The 19,664-nt window shown below is 34.5% G+C and overlaps 1 protein-coding gene across 1 annotated transcript; it reads right to left on the minus strand.

Annotated features, from left to right (window-relative positions):
- Positions 1–11,438: 11,438 nt before the first annotated feature.
- On the minus strand, positions 11,439–14,231 carry LOC134240824 (uncharacterized). Its single transcript, XM_062722898.1, has 3 exons — positions 14,201–14,231; positions 12,474–12,584; positions 11,439–12,119 (listed from the first exon to the last, which is right to left on the minus strand). The coding sequence occupies exons 1-3, from the start codon at positions 14,229–14,231 to the stop codon at positions 11,458–11,460; spliced, it is 804 nt and encodes a 267-aa protein (XP_062578882.1). The 3' UTR covers positions 11,439–11,457.
- Between the last annotated feature and the right edge of the window lie 5,433 nt (positions 14,232–19,664).

Consider the following 19,664-nt stretch of genomic DNA (forward strand, 5'->3'; position numbering starts at 1 on the left):
AGATACCACAAAGCGTACTAAGGAATTTATGAGAATGATCATGGGCTTAAAGTAGAAAGATTACTGGAGACCACTGTGTCCACAAATACAAAATTGTTGTACTATCATTTCAAAAGTTTCGTTACTTCTTTAATTAGGAACAAATGTGGCCACCATTTTTAAATCACATAGTGCAGTAAATTACATTTTTGGCATGTTCATGCTCTTCATATTTATCAGATAGGTCATACAATGTATGTTGCTGCCATCAGTTTTCAGTGTAAGTTAAAAAAATTTCCAGAATGTCACAAGTTCAGGTTCATTTATTAACTCAAAAACCTCTAAATATATGGTACATGAGATTAGTGTAAAGTATTACAGTATATGAATTTAGGTCAGAGGGTTGCAGGGTAGCAAAGAAATGTTGATAATGCAGTACATTCAAGTATAAAATGGAATCTGTTGGCCACATGATAAGTTTTTTTTTACTATTTCAAGCACATGATTATTAAAAATTGTGCAAGTTGTTCCCACATTAGGTACGTATAATTATGTATGAATCTTACCTTTCTTCATTAACATTAATTATTCTTTTTGTGTTCTTTTTAATTATGCATGGTTTGCAGTATTCTTTGCTTTTACACCCAGAAATGATGATCATTGCAGTTATAATTAAGATTGCAGACACGACACCAAAACTGAATCTGACCAAGGTATAATGCTCTTGAATATTAAGTGTGTTCAACAGGGTAAGTGAGTAACTAGGTAAGGATTCAATGTTGTACAGTAATATGTAAATATATGCACTGTTAGGTGCATGTCTAAGTATTTGTCTCTTGTGGATAAAAATCAAAGGACCATTTATAGTGTGTCATTATGGGTGAAAGCCCATTATCCAGTATCAGTTACTATACTAAAAAAAGTTATAGGGATAGGGGAAAATTTAAAACATTCCTTCAGAATAGGGGCAGCCACTGCTTATATAAATTGGTTGTTCTTTAGAAATAATGGTGGGTAGCAGGTAGATGAAGATTTCAAGGGTACAAGTGACCAGGGTCCACTAGAACTTTTCTAAATCCTCGATTAGTTTGCAAGTCAAAAAACATTTATATTTGTTTTTTAATTGTTCTACTTTGAACTATATAAAGATTACTGACTTTCATAAGATAAAATGGTTTTAATTTGTTTGAAGAGTGTATAATGCCACCACATTGTACTCTTACCAGGGACGTAGCAACAGGGGGGGCCTGCCCCCCCCTCACTTTTTTGCCAACAATACTTTCACTATTGAAAATGTTCATTGAAAGGCTGGTTGGCCCCCACTTTCTACTAAAGTAAAGTGAAGTAAAATAAAGGAAATATAGTATTGTAAGCTTAAAAGATGTTGAAAGGAATTGGTAGTGAAAAAAATGGAGGTATGCTCATTACAGTTGTGTTAGAATGTGCACATGAGAAATTGAGGCGTTATTTTTTTCATTGCCTCGAGGAAATAATTCCTAATTGCTAATAAACATAAAAGTCGCGAATGAAACTTTAAAAAAAAATTCTTGAAAACTTCTCCTAATGGTTGTTATAAGTTTCAATTTGAAAGCAATGCCAATGGAAAGATCCTGTTTTTGCTTTGATAGAGATGTTGCTAAACATGACCTTGGTTTGTGTGTTTGCCAGAAATTATACAGGATATATCCTCCTTTTGGTTCTAAGATGGTGTTTACCTTTCTGAAAGGTGAAGGGGGGATTCCGGATAAAGTTAGAATCAGTCCATCTGGAAGGAAATAAGTAGGGAAGTTCAGTATTGTCGTGGGTCAGTTGACTTGGTGCTCCCTTGTGGGGTGACAGGAAACGTTTACTCGTTTGCAGCCATTAGGCGTATGCGCACACTAAAGTCAACTGATATGTTAACTAAGTACTACGAGGGTTGTCAGGTAAAATCGTGGACAAGTTGTCTAGATTAAAAACTAATCAACACTGCTTTGCGAAATTTTTACTATACTTTAGTATACACTTTTTCAATAATTACAGCAAATTTCAATTAGTATGTGGTCAAATAAAAAAACATGACATTTAATGTCATAGATGGTATTGCCTGACGGATAATAACGTCCTAGGTTTTGTTCGGACGTCACGAACTTTCTACACCTTCTTCAAAATAATCTCCCCGTTGTCAATGCATTTCTGGTGCCTGCATATCCATTTGTTAAAAACATCTTGATACCACTGTGAATTTCAGTTCTTTTATGTTCTTATCTCATATTTTATTCATCGCGACTTTCAAAACGATGACCTCTCAAGTGGTCTTTCAACTTTGGAAAGTATGCAAAATCCAATGGGGCCAGATCCGGTGAGTACGGAGGATGCTCTATTCTTTGAAAACTTAACAAGTCCAGCTCAAATTCTGTGCGTTCTGACCGATGACTTGGGGCATTATCTTGGTGAAATACTATGTTTTCAAGATTCTCTGCAAGATATCGGCGCTTCTTGTGCATAGCGTGCAACAATTAAGTCCCGGCAAACTACCTGAAAATTAAAAAAAATCATTTTAAGCATTTTCATATAACAAACTAGAGGTACTGTGAGCGATGAGCTCACTAAATGATACCCCCCCCGCCTCCCATATGGTCATAACTGGTGAAAAAGTCCATGTTTTCCTGTGGCCGGGAAACCCAAAATATGAGTCGGATCAAAAAGTAAAATAGGAGGTGCACAATGGCAATATGTAATAAAGATTCTGTGAAAGTTGCATCAAATTTCATTCAGTGGTATGAGAGGAGTTGCGGATAAGAGATGGGTACCCCAAAGCGTAACAGACGGACGGACGGACAGACGTACAGACGGACGGACAAACCGATTACTATATACCCTTCCACTTTTCAAGCGGGGGGGGGGGGGGTATAATAATTAATTAAATTTGACTTATAAGTGGTAAAATATGTATAAACAACAGAATGAGGTAGTAATGATTTATAATAATATATATACATTGAAATGTTTTATTTTTATTATTATGATTAAATAGGTCCTTAAGAAATTTTTTAAAATTTAACATATACCAAAAATAGACATACCTTGCAATAGTAATTTGTGTTCACCGTACAGCCATTTTGCACCATATGAACCTAAATAACCTCGGATATATCCATAAAGGGCATTTGTCACATCACTTTTCCATAGACTTGGCAACTTTCGCTTTCTTAGGGGGCGGACTGTCCTGATTCTTCCAAACCATGGACATCCGCTCGTACTTTAGGTTCATAATAATGGACCCATGTCTCATCTGTTGTAATTATTCTGCTCAGAAAAGTTGGATCGGCCCTACAACGGTCCAGAAATTGCACTGATACTGAGACACGATTTGCCATCTGATCCTCAGTAAGCAAGCGAGGGACCCATCTCGCTTGCTTCTGAGGATCAGATGGCAAATCGTGTTCAAGCATCAGTGCAATTTTCTGAGAAAATCGTGTAGGGGCCGATCCAATTTTTCTGAGCAGAATAATTCAACAGATGAGACATCGGTCCATTATTATGAACCTGCGGGTAAGCGATATGCAGTGGTTTCGAAGATCGGACATCCGCCCCCTAAGAAAGCGAATGGGAAAAGTGGTGTGATCGTCTTTATGGATATATCCGAGGTTATTAGCTATATGATACAAAATGGCTGTACGGTGAACACAAATTACTATTGCAAGGTACTGTTATTTTTTGGTATATGTTAAATTTTAAAAAATTTCTTAAGGACCTATTTAATCATAATAATAAAAATAAAACATTTGGACATGTATATATATTATTATAAATCATTACTACCTCATTCTGTTGTTTATACATATTTTACCACTTTATAGTCAAAAATCAAATTAATTATTATACCCCCCCGCTTTTGAAAAGCGAGAGGGTAGTATGCATAATCGTTCATTCCATCCGTCTGTACGTCTGCTCGTGCGTCCATCCTTACACTTTTTGAGTCTCCATCTCTTATCCGCAACTATTCTGCATACCACTGAATGAAATTTAAATACAAGTTCACAGAATCTTTATTACATATTGCCATTGTGGCCTGCCTTATTTACTTTTTAATCCGACTCATATTTTGGTTTTCCCGGCCACAGAAACGTGGACTTTTTCACCAGTTATGAGCCCTGTGGGAGGCGGGGGGGTATCATTTAGTGAGCTCATCGCTCACAGTACCTCTAGTTTGTTATATGAAAATGCTTGAAAATGATTTTTTTAATTTTCAGTAGCTGCGGGACTTAATTGTTGCACGCTATCCGATATCTTGCAGAGGAGTCTTTTTTAAAACATAGTATTTCACCAAGATAATGCCCGAGTAGTAGATTCGCAGAACGCACAGAATTTGAGCTGGGCGGACTTGTTAAGTTTTCAAAGAATCAAGTATCCATACTCACCAGAATATCACATACTTCCAAAGTTGAAAGCCGCTTGAGAGGTCATGCGTTTTGAAAGTCGGCGATGAAATAAAATATCAATAAGAACATGGAAACTGAAATTGGCGGGTGTTATCAAGATGTTTTTAACGAATGGATATGCAGGCGCCGAAATGCATTGACAACGGGGGAGATTATTTTGAGAAGGTGTAGAAAGTTTCAGTAACGTGCAAAAACCTAGGACGTTATTATCCGTAGCAATGCCAGTCTGTGACCATTAAATGTCATGTTTTTTTATTTGACCACATACTAATTGAAATTTGCTGTAATTATTGAAAAAGTGTAGTACTAAAGTATGCAGTAAAAATTTGGCAAACAAGATGTTGATTAGTTTTTGATATTTCAACGGTTTTGTCCACGAATTTTTACCTGACAACCCTGCATAGTACTTGAGTTTAACATATCAGTTGACTTTCGTGTGCGCGTCTACACCAAATGGCTGCAAACGATTAAACGTTTGCAGTCGCCCACCCACAAGGGGAGAACAGGCCCAACTGACCCACGACAATACTGAACTTACCTATTTATTTCCTTCCAGATGGACTGATTCTAACTTTATCAGAAGTATACCCCTTACTTTTCCCAGATGTTCAAATCCATCTAGAACCAAAAGGAGGATATATCCTGTATAATTTCTGGCAAACACACAAACCAAAGTCAGATATTTAGGAACATCTCTATTAAAGCAAAAACAAGATCTTTCCATTGGCATTGTCTTCGAATTGAAACTTATGGACCATTTTAGGAAGTTTTCAAGAATTTTTTTTTAAAGTTTCATTGGCGTTTTTTATGTTTATTAGCAATTAGAATCTTTTCCTCGAGGCAATGAAAAAAATAACGCCTCAATTCTCATGTGCACATTCTAACACAACTGTAATGGCGTCCCTCCATTTTTTTTCACTCCAATTCCTTTCAAAGACATCTTTAAGCTTACAATACTATATTTCCTTTTATTTTACTTCACTTTACTTTAGTAGAAAGTGGGGGGCTAACCAGCCTTTCAATGAACATTTTCAATAGTAAAGTATTTGTCACAAAAAAGGGGGGGGCAGGCCCCCCTTTGCTACGTCCCTGGTAAGAGTACAATGTGGTGGCATTATACACTCGTCAAATAAAACCATTTTATTTTATAAAAGTCAGTAATCTATAAATAGTTCAAAGTAGAACAATTAACATGTCACTGTTTTTGACTTGCAAACTAGATCGAGGATTTGAGAAAAGTTTGACAAGTGAAGCCCCCTGGTCACTTGTACCCTTGAAATCTTCATGTACCTGCTACCCACCATTATTTTCTAAAGAACAAGCCCATTTATGAGCAAGTGGCTGCTCCTTATCTGAAGGAATGTTTTAAATTTTCCCCCTATCCCTTATAACTTTTTTAGTATAGTAACTGATACTGGATAATGGGCTTGCACCCATAATGACACACTATAAATGGTCCTTTGATTTTTATCCACAAGACAATCTTGACATACACCTGACAGTACATATATTACATGTTACTGTACAACATTGAATCCTTACCTAGTTACTCGCTTACCTGTAGAACGCGCTTAATATTCAAGAGCATTATACCTTGGTCAGGTTCAAATTTTGTTGTCTACAGTACTGAATTATAATGATCATAGATTTCTTCATGTAAACGCAAAGTTGTGCTGCAAACATACATAATAAAAGAACAAAAACGAAAAGAATAATTAATGTTAATGAAGAAAGGTAAGATTCATACATAATTATACGCTAATGTGGGAACAACTTGCACAATACATGGAACTAATTAAATCACAAGCGGATTAGTTTATAACTGGAAGAAACATATACATTGTCAACATTACTTTGCTACCTGTACACCTCTAAGAGTAGAATTTGATTATCCTGTAATACTTTACACTAATCCTCATGTACCATATCTAGAGGTTTTTGAGTTAATAAATGAACCTGGAACTTGAAAACTGATGGCGACAACATACATTTGTATGACCTATCTGATGAATCTGAAGAGCATGAACGTGCCAAAATGTAATTTACTGCACTATGTGATTTTAAAAATGATAACTACCTAATTAAAGAAGTAACGAAAAACTTTTGAAATGATACAAGAACAATTTTTTCTAATTTCTGGACACATAGTACTGCAGGAGTAATCTTTCTACTTTAAGACCCATAATGCTCATAAATTCCTTAGTAAGCTTTGTGGTATCTCTTCTGTTTATTTGGGTCTGGTCCCTGAAATGCCTCTACATTATGGGAAATTGCGCCTGCTATTGGAAAACACCTGGTATCTGCTAACCTTTCAGAATTGACATTTATGCATCATAATTTTGACACATAAATCATAGTCCTTCTTTGATACATAATTATGACAATAACGCACAACTGCAATGTTATCGATGTGTATTGAAAATGTGATACATGTACATGTATCCCATTGAAATTTTGTGAGAACTTTAACCACATATTCCATAACTTTCATGTGTGAAATTCAAATAGTGATAAGGCCTAAGGTTTGGATGTACCCACTCGTTGCATAGCAACCCTCTTATTACCATGCCTAGATAGTTGTTGCTAGCAGAAACTGAAGAATCCAAGAGACTGCGAAGTGTAACTCTCAAAAGGGTGACCTTTTTCTGCAACATCTCTTTTACCTAACATCAAGATAACCTTTTTTGTCTTCCACAAATTTTTATTAAAATAGAAAATTTGGTGTTATGACATAGTCATAACACCAAATTTTCTATTTTAATAAAAATTTGTGGGAAACTAGCTTTTAGCTGTGAAACTTGCAAGACAAATTAGCAGTGTATATTTGTTAAATCCTAAATATGGATTTCTTGTTGCAGTTTTATCTTCAGCTAAGGGGACGCCAATATGGCTCGTGGCCCGACAATTTTTCAGTTTTTGATGAGCTATTATGCATTCTGTTTCCCTTTCCAGTAAAAATAAAAAGTCATCATCTATATAGTGATCTGAAGTGTGTAAATTCGTAGTTATTTTGTTAACTAATGAAAAATTGTATAAATGTCTCCCCATATTTAACATCTTATTGTAGCCTTCGGCGACGTTTTATATGTAGTAAAACCCATTTTATAAAATACAAAGGAATTCAAAATCACCAGTATGTTTAAGTATTAATTAATTTACAAGCATTTGATATATTTAACTTTTGCTAAAAGAGCCCCTTTAGGCTAAGACACGAAATAATGTCTACTAAGTTGTCCGAAATGATAAAACATTTACTTTTAGTACGCAGCTTCTAGATCAATGAAATCATTTAATATGCCATTTGATTGCGGGTATGAGAAATGAGCAATCATCCGTCCCTCATGGATTTAGAAATTATACAAACTGGTAACATGTGAAGATTTATTGGGAAAGGAAGTTGACCAATACTTTAATGTAATACCCTTAAAAATATATCCTACCTTCATAAATGAGGCTGTTACATCTGGGTAATCTTAATATTTTGATACTTTTGTGAGGGACATGATGATATGCAGTACCCATTGTTACATTTTCATGGAAATATACAATACCCACACCTCTGTCTGCTACAGAAGTCCCTATAATTGAAGTCAAAAAATTTCCTGATTGATACTTCCCATTAAAGATTTGGTTGCAATGGTCTGAGGTAATGGGGCTTGCATGAACATCAATATTTAAATGACAATTTGGTTTAGAACATCCTAGCTAGTATCATCTGACTGGATGAGATTTTGAGAGGGGGATATATCTCTCTCTAGTAGCAGTACCAACCTTGATGTTGGTTGGGCTTTCAGCATTGTTCATGCAATATATAAATTTACAAGTTAACAAAATGATTTTTTTACCTATTAATATTGCATTAGTGACTTTCAACAATTTATCATATTAACTTCTTTTGATATTTATAATAGAGAGCACAGCGAGCTTATAGACATGTGCAAATGAAAATTCAAATTTAAATCTGCACTTTTCAATATTTAACTTTTTGCTAAAAACTTCCCCTTCCTAACACAAGAAAATAATGTCTACTAAGTTGTCAAATGATAAAACATTTACTATACACAGCTCTCATCAATGAAATCATTTAATATCCTGAATTCAGGGTATGAGAAATAGAGCAATATACCATTACCTGCATGGATTTAGAAATTATACAAACTGGTAACATGTGAAGGTTTTTTATTACAAAAAAGGCAAAATCATGGATACTTAATGTAATACCCTTAAAAAATATATCCCTACCTTCATAAATGAGGCTGTTCTTGATCTCGGTAATATTTAAATATTTTGATACTTTTTGTAAGGGACATGATAATACAGTGGATTTGTTACATTTTCATGGAAATATACAATACCCACATGTCTGTCTGCTACAGAAGTCCCTATAATTGAAGTCAAAAAATTTCCTGATTGATACTTCCCCATTAAAGATTTGAGCAATGAAGTTCTGAGGTAATGGGGCTGCATTGAACATCAATGTTTGATGATTGGTTGAAGCATCCTCACTAGCTGTCATCTGACTGCGGGTTGAGGGATATTCTCTATTCCAGTGAGCAGTACCAACCTTGATGTTGCATTCCACCTTCTTTTCGGGCATTTCTCATGCAATGTATAGACTTGGCAAGTTAACAAATAAATTATTTTTCTTAGCTATTAATATTGCATTAGTGACTTTCAACAATTTTTATTTAACTTCTTTTGATATTTATAATGAGACTATAAACATGTGCAAATGGAGAAAATTCAGATTTAAATCTGCACACTTTTCAATATTTAACTTTTGCTAAAAGACCCCTTTATTAACACGAGAAATAATGTCTACTAAGTTGTCAAATGATAAAACATTTACTATACACAGCTGTTAGATCAATGAAATCGTTGATATCCCGTTGATTCAGGGTATGAGAAATGGCGATGCATCCGTACCTGCATGGATTTAGAAATTATACAAACTGGTAACATGTGAAGATTTATTGGGAAAGGAAGTTGACCAAGATACTTAATGTAAATCCCTTAAAAAATATATCCTCCTTCATAAATCAACTGTCTTTGATCTGGGTAATCTTTAAATATTTTGATACTTTTGTGAGGGAACATAATAATATAGGGTGCCCATTGTTACATTTTCATGGAAATATACAATACCCACATGTATCTATACTACAGAAGTCCCATAATTGAAGTCAAAAAATTTCCTGATTGATACTTGCCGATTAAAGATTTGGTTGCAATGGTCTGAGGTAATGGGGCTTGCATGAACATCAATGTTTGATGATTGGTTGAAGCATCCTAGCTAGCTGTCATCTAACTGGATTGTGGGTTAAGGATTCTAGTAGCAGTACCAACCTTGATGTTGCATTCCAGCTTCTTTTGGGCATTTCTCATGCAATATATTAATTTTACAAGTTAACAAAAAAAATCATTTTTTTACCTATTAATTGTGCATTAGTGACTTTCAAACAATTTATCATATTAACTTCTTTTGATATTTATAATAGAGAGCACAGCGAGCTTATAGAGCATGTGCAAATGGAGAAAATTACAATTTAAATCTTGCATATTGTTCAAATGACTTTTTATCAATCATGTGAAATCTGTTACGTTGTTCGAAAAACTTTATATCAATAATGTCTTGATGTGAAAATTTTTAACATCCTGTGGGTTACATAGCGTGGTGAGTTGTCTTAGGCAAACAGCAATAACTTACTTGAGAAAAAAATACAATTTTACACGTTATGTTAATGTTAATTGTTGTAATAATCCGACTTTAAAATAAAATTTTCTGATACACTACTGTAAGTAAACATAGCTTTGTATGTGACGTCAATTTCTTCGCTGAATAGTTTCGGGTCTTTCCGTTTAACTTTTCCGGAAGACCTCTTAAGGTTCAAATTTCGATCCTAACACAGTGGGGAGTAATAATATTTCTATTTTTTATTTTTTTATTTTAAATGTATTTCATATTACTGAACTTGCCTAGCATAGGCAGTAAACGCCACCAACTTGGACTTTAAGGGGGATGTACAAGTCATATGATGATCTAATATCAATGAGACATTTTACATGTCCAATACGCTAATATTACCAAACTAGGCCAAATTTATTCATAGCTACATGGTCAACATTACCTAATGTTAGAGACCAAAATAAGTAAATGATTAACTGTTTCTTTGAGATGAGAAAGAAATTGTCATCTGCATGTGGCTCACGTTCACAATGAAAAATGCATTGAAAATGATGTCAATTCAGTTCATTGATAATATGGTTACAATCATTTCTTTTCGCTTTTTTGTTATCCTTATCATCATTCTTAAAATTTGATTTTTCATATAGGGGTCTTCCTGATGTAAAAATATTTGTTTAAATTTGTTGATGTGTGAAGTTTCATTCCATTCGATGTAACAGAAATCAATTTACTTCATTTTAAAATCGCCTGAAGCGCCTGTGTCTTTCTTTGACAATCCAACCTTTTAAAGTATTTGTTCAGATTTTTACAGTTAAACCGTAGCTTCACAGATTGTCCTTATCCGATGCAGGGTCTCTGTAACTCAAATACTGCCTGTACTGCTTGTTCATACATGCATACTCTCTTGTGACACATTTTCTTGATTCCTCACAAATTTTAAGAGTTTATTCAGGATTATTCAGTGTTAATTGTTCCATTCACAAAAATATGTGCATAATTTGGCAAAGAATTACACAGAAAAAGATACAGAGTCACAAAATCTCAGCACAAAAGAAAACTTACGATTTCTTTATACTTAAGGAATAATAATTTCCATTCATTATCAATGAAATAATATTATAATATAATGCATCATTGGAGTTTGCGGTAGGCAACCTTAAACCACTTGTATTTGCTCACCCTTTTTTATTCTTTCGTATATTGTTTTCAAAATTTCGGCTATCGCCTAGCAACCAAAAAGCATGTCAATTTCATTTTATTCAAAAATATACAAATTAAAGAATGAATATATATATATATATATATATATATATATATATATATATATATATATATATATATATACAAAATTACAAAAAAGCCTGAAATTTATCGTGTAAAAATGCTTTTAGAAAGTTCACTTAATCGGTGTTCAAACAATAAAGACTTCACCTTCTCCATTGATATACCCGACTCTATCAACAGATCTGGACGTTTGTTTGCTTCGATATTGTTGCACAATTCGTTGTAGAAAATTTTTGGATATCCTTCCAAGAGCATGCCTATCACCTCGGGTTGATCATTTTCATTTTGAATCAACGGCGATCCCGAGGCGCCATGGGCTGTGCTCTTTGAACAATGAAAGAGAATCTGTTCTGCTGAAATTTTACATTTCGAGAAATCACTTTCATCAATTGGTATATTGACAAAGAGGGTAGAAAAAAATTTAACCGATTCTTTTATTGTTTTCTCGAGTTCATGTTCGTCATATATGATTTTACAACCAGGATCTGTTTGTAGTTCCCGGCCTCCAGGATGACCTAAAATATGAATCAATGTTTTCGGAGCATTTAGGCTGACCAGCTCAACTGAATCTGGAAAAACCTTGCTTGGGTCCTCTATTAATTCCAGAATTGCAATGTCGTGTTTTTTGGAAATAAAAGGAACATCGTATTTAAATTTGAAATTTTCTCCTGTTTTATCATGAAAATAACCAAATCGGATGCTGCTGCTTTCCGTAATCAACTGTCTTCCCAATTCCTTTACGGTTTCTACAATAAATAAATGAAATGCTCCAATTTCCTTAAAATATTTCAGGACATGTTTCATTTAGAAATCTTCGAAATATCAATGTATCATGAGTGCCTGTCACCTCCCGGAAGTGTTGTAAGATCAAAGCTTTAAAACTTGAAATTCACAATGAGTAGACAGATTGCATGTCATTCCTTTATGCTAGATTGCAAATACTTTATTGAGATGAATATTTAAAGAAATAGAAAACAGAGATTTATTAAAAGTAAATTCAATTCCATGAACCTCATAAATTTCTAATTTTAGAATGGATTTATCTTGTAATATTGACAGAGCACATTTTGTTTTGGAAGTAATTATAAGTAAAACAATACCTTGTAAATTAGAATCTAAGCAGTTAATGATATCTGTCAGACAGTACCGTCCCTCCTCTTGCTGAACAGCCGAAATACTAAATCTCACAGAAAGATTTTTCCGCAATCGATCTAATTAAAATTCAAGATAGTATTAACTTAGTTATGGTCAAGTTATATTTCTGTTCATTAAGGTAAAGATCCATACCATGCTACAAGAATAACGAAGCTACAGATTTTGTTTAAACTTTTCAGAATTTGAATTAAGTATTTGTCCTTTTCATATCTGCGTAAATTTTGAGGTCAACCGGGCCTCCTTTTGTTAGGACTGTTACTAAAAATAGACATTGTCTCGAGAAATTACAAAAATGAAGGAATTGAGTAATATATGCTAGCTTTTTAAAATTAAAGGCAAATAAAAATATTTAACATATGAATTGTAGAGAGGATATGCTTATTTAACGGTTTAATTAATTTTTACACCTGCTGATCCATTTAATTGTACTTTTTAGGGCGAATTCAACATATTTAGCTCAAAATTATAAAGTTCATTTCTGGTAAAAATAAATTGCTGCTTGATATTCTAACTACAGATTTCTTTTTAAAATTAACACGTTATTTTCCAATGTTCTCTCCCTTATATGGCATAAAAATTAAGTGGGGCAGCGGGCATCAAACAAGGAAATTTAACATTTTTATACCAAATTTGCTGAAAAATGATAATTTGAAAAATCTTTTTAACATCTATACTTTTAGGATTTGGGTGTAAAAATCGCTTTAAATATTTAAAACTATCGATAATAGAACAGTAATAAGTATGGTTTAAATCATAAGTTGAATATTTAATGCATAGACGGCCAAAAATTCGTTTTCACGATTCACAAGCATAATAGTAATCGGGTTCAATCTTCGGAATATTCTATAAACCGTTCATGCGCATGTGTGACGTTATGACGGAAGTGAAAGAAGAAAATACTTTCAGTTTCTACATTGGTCGTTTGGATGCGATTTATTTGATCAAAAATTTAGAGAAGTGGCACGTTTTACTACTTTTTGTGTCTATGTAATACATTTTTCGCTATTCATAGATACAAATAAGTGGTTTGTTTGCCACATCTTTTTAACGTCTGGTTTCTGATCTCAGGAAATGTATTCGGGTCTTTATAAGTAAGGTGCAACGTTGTTTATCATGTTTTTAGCCATATACCATATACAAATAGATAAAATTAATGTACGCAGTGATTAATATGTTCAGTGTTTCCACTATGTAATGTTTGTTTGTTTAAACAATATAAACACCGTGCTTATAGGCGATCATGTCCTTGGAAGGCAGAGATCCCCTTCTTAAGCTAGGGACACTGAATGATCGAGGTTTTCCGTACATAACAGGTCCAGCACAATACCCCGATAAAGGTATAGCTTTATCAAGATATTTAAAATACCTTGATCAAGGTATTTTATGTAATGAAAATTCAAAAAATATTCTTTAAAAATTTAAAACTGAAAGTCGAGTTCGGAGTTTTTGTCAGTGTGTCTACTCGTGCATGAAAAACACTCTGGTATCAAAAAGAAAGCAAAAAGTATCGTCTCCTCACACGACATGTTTTTCTACGGATTTGTTTCTATTTGTGTACTTTACATGCATGGGTGACTTTACTGACATCAACTCAGATTGAAATTTTCGTGGCAGATCTAGTGGTGAGTGTGTGTGTTCCCATGGACATTGCAGAGTTATTAAATGTACATACTTAACCTAGCAGTACAATTATTCTCTGCCATCCTTGGACTTTTAGTAAGACGTAGTATTCTCGGCACTAGTGTCTTTCAAATGGCAAATAGATTTTCATTGGTTAAAAAATTAATAGCATCAGGTACTTTTAATCGTTGTTGACAATCATTTAGACAACTTACCGGTAATCTTTCTTTCTTATATGTCCTGAATTTCTATCCTGGCCACATATATTTCAACAATGAATGAAAGCTGTGTAAATTTTAGAGGCTAATTATATAACATCAAGAATATCCCGCCTTACTGAAAGTCCATTTAGATAACAGTGAATTGTACTACCTTGGACGACAGGACCCCTCCTTGGAAAAACTGATCTATGCAAAATTGGTATGAAAAGTCATTGGTATGATGCTTTAAAAGTCAACAACTCCCTGAGTAAATAGAATGTTCTATGTTAAAGTGATATTTTGATATGGATCCAGTGAGCATTTGTTCCATGAGTTTTGACACAGATTCTCGAACCTGTAATTGTCTGAGCTGATGAACATCATTATAAGTACTGAATATTTAATTTGTATGTATACTTGTATATTAAAAGTACCTGAGAAATGATACATGCATTACGAACATGGTCTAGTTTTAAAAAAAACCTCTTTCTGTTGCTCTGTGCCTAAAATAAAAACATTTAATCAGGACATCCAAGATGGTTCAATTTGACTTGTACTGGAGTTTAGGCAGTTCAATTATACTTCTCTAAAATTGTATTCTAATAATGAAATAAAAAAAAAGATTTTTTTCTTCTTCAGCTTTTTATCATGCTACATGACAGAGCACAAAGTCCTAACTCATAAGTTTGGGGAGGACTCTTCATTCATTTGGGGGAAAATGGTTTGCTATGAGTTTTGCATGCTGGTCCTATACATTATCTGGCTTTTTGGAACTGTGATGCTTAGTGCATATTGATGTTAAAATAGATAAATGTGTAGGTGTATATATTATAAAGCTCAATATGACATCAAAAACTATTTATGTAGGAAAAGAAAGAACTGAATAATCACTGGGAAAGTTATGCTCTTTTTTTTTTACAAGTATCTTGATAAACCAAGTTTAACATCAACAAAAAAAACCCTGATATAATTGACTCCCCTTTCACTGAAAGTGGGGATACTAAATTTAGGTCTTTGCATCTGTCTGTGTGTCTTTCTGTCTGTCTGTAACACTTTCAAGAAGCCTTTGAGCTTTTGGGGATGGGTTATAATTGTTATTAAAACAAAAATACTTGTAATGCTGTTACTGTAAATATTGCCTGATGTTTTCACATCAGAAATTATTAAAATACTTTTTCTCATTGGCAATTATTTGTTCACTTTTGTAGGTGACTATAATGCAGAATAGGCCTTTGATGTCAGATATCCTACCGTGGCTCGTCACATCTTGTGTAGGACTACCCAAATGGCAAGAATCCAATGGTTGGGTCCATATGAAATGAAACATATTATCTGTTACAAAAACAGAAGCTTAAGGTCAAGGAAGTCCCAGTAGGTGAATATTTTAGGTGGAGGAGAGAGTGTGTTTGAAACCTGTTGAACCAGTATGAAAGATAAAACAGTTTCTGAAAATGGTAGTACTTATCTATGTTAATGTGTCGGTCATAAGGGAATAAATGATAATGTCTTTGGTTATGTTACACTGATGTACCAGACACTGCAAGGCACATTTAAGTGAATCTGCCAAACCCTTACAATTGTGGTCAGTCTTCACAGGAATAACAAGCACACTTCACTGTCAAACTCCAAGATAATTGTTTAAGATGGAGTGTAGCTATAAGAGAACTTGTTTGAATAGCAGTTCAAGCAAATGTGGACACTTTGAGATTGTGGCATGCAGAGGCAACCTGAACCACAGACTCCATATCTCTTTTTTTGACATTGTGTACAGGTTGATCTGGAAATGATCTTTGACAAACCTTCTATTTTGAATATTCTTAATTGTTTTGCGATGATTAGGCCCAATTTCCTGTTATCCTACGTATTTCGCAGTAGCAAAACGCCCTAAAGTATACATTTCAATTTATTCTACAAGACCCCATGCGTTGTGTTTTCCCAGAAACAACTTGCCTACGCCACCTCATTACAAGGAAAATGTCTTTATTATTAATTTTTATAAAGTCTAGTCAAGTTTTAATTATTCATATAAATAAACGTTTGCTTTTGCTTATTTTAAACTGTGAGTCCGTAGATTGTGCAAATAATGCATGTTTTGACCACTCAATCAACATATATTAAAATGTATCGAATAAAATCAAAAAAAACATGACACACATCTCTTCTGACTCCGAAGCGAATGAAATCCGCCATACGCTACAAACGACTTCCCCAATATACTTTTTAGCGGCTCCCCGCGTTACCGATTTGTTTATACACTGAAATTCATATGCTAATCCAGGCATTGCCGATACGTTTCTACTGCAACCAATCGGCTATTGAGATTTCATTACAAGTGAGTACCACTAAAACACTAAGGAAATAATTTAATGTGAAAAAGACTTCTTTACTTTTACCTGGTTTCTTGTAAATATTTTTTATACATTCGAAGACCGCAGTAAGACATTGGTACTTATATATGTACAATTTCGAGATCACTGTTACAAACAATTGATTGATAAATATACACTGTACATAGTTTTAGTTTTGTAAAGTGTTGGTAGGATATTCGCTAGCCGTAGGTCTACACATACTTCCAAGATATCATATTGAATTAAACTTTCATGTGCATTTCTTGACCCAAAACCGTAAACGCAGAGAATCCATTTGGTCTATGAGGGGTGGGCTGGTTTTACAAATATTGTGAAGAATGGAAATTATGTGTGAATATCAAGAAAACAAAGATACTTATTTTTTCAAAGGGTACAGCCAAAGAATATTTTTACATATAATGGCAGTATCATGAGAGTAGTGAAGGATTTTAATTATTATACCCGCACTTTCTAAGAGAAAATTAGGGTATATATTTCTGCAGTACCAGTCTGTCACACTTTTCTTCCTTGAACTGTTCTTTATTTTACATCGTCAGCTTAATCACCTTTTAGGGGATGATTGGTTGTGCTGGTGACATGCAGTAAGGTTTCAGAATTTAGGTTTTGCAGTGAGTGGAGTAGAAAAATGACGTTTTTTATGCAAAAAGTCCCGTCTTCCCGAACTCCTTCTACATTTTACTCAACAGCCTAATGGCCACTGCAGTAGTTGGTGGTGTCATGTAGATGTGCAGTAAGTTTTCGGAATTTTGATTTTGCAGATGGAGGTAGAAAAATAAACATTTATGAAAAAAGTACGGTCTTCCCTGAACTCCTTCTACATTTTACTCAGCAGCCTAATCACCTTTTGGGGATGATTGGTGGTGTCATGTAGATGTGCAGTAAGGTTTCGGAATTTTGATTTTGCAGTGGTGGGATGAGAAAATGACGTTTTTTATGCAAAAAGTCCCGTCTTCCCCTAAAACTGTTGTTTACATTTTACTCAGCAGCCTAATAGCCTTTTGGGGGATAATTCGTGGTGTAGTGTAGATGTGTGCAGTGAGGTTTCGGAATTTTGGTTTTGCCGGGGGGTCGAGATGGGGGTCGAAAAATGACGTATGCCGAAAAGTCCCGTCTTCCCTGAACTCCTTCTCATTTTACTCAGCAGCCTAATCACCTTTTGGGAGATGATTGGTGGTGTCACTAAGATGTGCAGTAAGGTTTTGTAATTTTTGATTTTCCCGGGGGAGAAAGTCGAGATGAGATCAAATTGACAGCTTTTTATGCAAAAGTCCCATTCTCCCCTAAAAACCCTTCTCATTTTTACGCAGCCTAATACACCTTTGGGGGATGATTGGTAGTGTCATGTAGAGATGTGCAGTAAGGTTTTGGAATTTTGATTTTGCCCTGGGGGGTCAAATGGGGGTCAAAATAACATTTTATGCAAAAGTCCCGTCTTCCCTGAACTCCTTGCACATTTTACTCAGCAGCCTAATCACCTTTTAGGAGATGATTGGTGGTGTCATGTAGATGTGCAGTAAGGTTTCGGAATTTAGATTTTGCAGGTGGATGAAAAATAACATTTTTTTATATGAAAAAAGTCACATCTTGCCTGAACTTCTCCTACATTTTACACAGCAGCCAATCACCTTTGAGTGATGTATGGTGGTGTCATGTAGATGTGCAGTAAGGTTTGAATTTATTTTGCCGGGGGAGAATGGGGTAGAAAAATAACAGTTTTTGCAAAAATCCCTTTTCCCTGAACTCCTTCTACTTTACTCAGCAGCCTAATCATCTTTTGGAGATGGTTGGTGGGTCATGTAGATGTGCAGTAAGGTTTGGAATTTTGATTTTGCCCTGGGGGTCAAATGGAGGTAAAAATAACGTTTTTTATACAAAAAGCCCTGTTTTCCCTGAACTTCTCTTACATTTTACTCAGCAGCCTTTTGCTTAGGAGATGGTTGGTGGGGTCTTTGTAGATGTGCAGTAAGGTTTCGGAATTTTGATTTTCCCCGGGGGGTAAATGGGGAAAAATATTTTTTTTAATCAAAAGACCTTTCCCTGAACTCCTCTTCATTTTACTCAGCAGCTAATCCTTTTGGAAGGGTGAGGTGGTGTCATTACAGTGTAGGTTTCGAATTAGATTTTCCCCGGGGTAAGGGGGGGGTTAAAAATACATGTTTTTATACAAAGAGCCCTGTTCCCCTAAACTCCTTTTTACATTTTACTCAGAGCAATATCTTTGGGAGAGGGTTGGTGGGTCATGTAGATGTGCAGTAAGGTTTTGGAATTTAGATTTTGCGGGGGGTCAAATTAGATGGAAAAATGACTTTTGTGCAAAAAGCCCTGTCTTCCTTGAAGTCTTCCTTAATTACTCAGAAGCTAATGCTTATCTTTAGGAGAGTTAAATATTTTGAAAATTATGTAAAACATCAACGTGCAAGGGGTAACAAGATGTGTTTGTGAAACACTATGCTCCCGGCGACAACAAAGTTCGAAAAAGCTATTTTTAGTATATATGTCACAGGCAAGGTCACAAGGTCATTGACCTTGGTGTTTGTAAAAACTTAATTAGTGGGGTATGCATACTAAATATGAATCCTTCCTATGGTTAAAAGTTATGGCAAAAAGTTAAAAAACTATTTTTAGATAAAGGTCACAGTTAGGTCACAAAGGTCATTGACCTTGTGTTTTTGAAAGAACTTTATTATGGGTATCATACTAAATAGAAGTCCCTATCTCTTTTGGTTCAAAAGTTATGGCAAAAATGGAAAAAGCTATTTTAGTATAGGTCACAGTCAACAAGGTCATTGACTTGATGTATTTGAAGGAACCTTATTTGTGCAGTATGCATACCAAATATGAAGTCCCTATCTCCTATGGTTCAAAGGTTATGGCAAAAATTGAAAAAGCTATTTTTTTATAAAGGTCACAGTCAAGGTCCTGGTCATTGACCTTGGTTTTTGAAGTT

Source organism: Saccostrea cucullata, unplaced genomic scaffold (assembly GCF_032062105.1).
Source record: "Saccostrea cucullata isolate Sc308-1 unplaced genomic scaffold, CSIRO_AGI_Scuc_v1 ctg2782, whole genome shotgun sequence".
Classification (NCBI taxonomy): domain Eukaryota; kingdom Metazoa; phylum Mollusca; class Bivalvia; order Ostreida; family Ostreidae; genus Saccostrea; species Saccostrea cuccullata.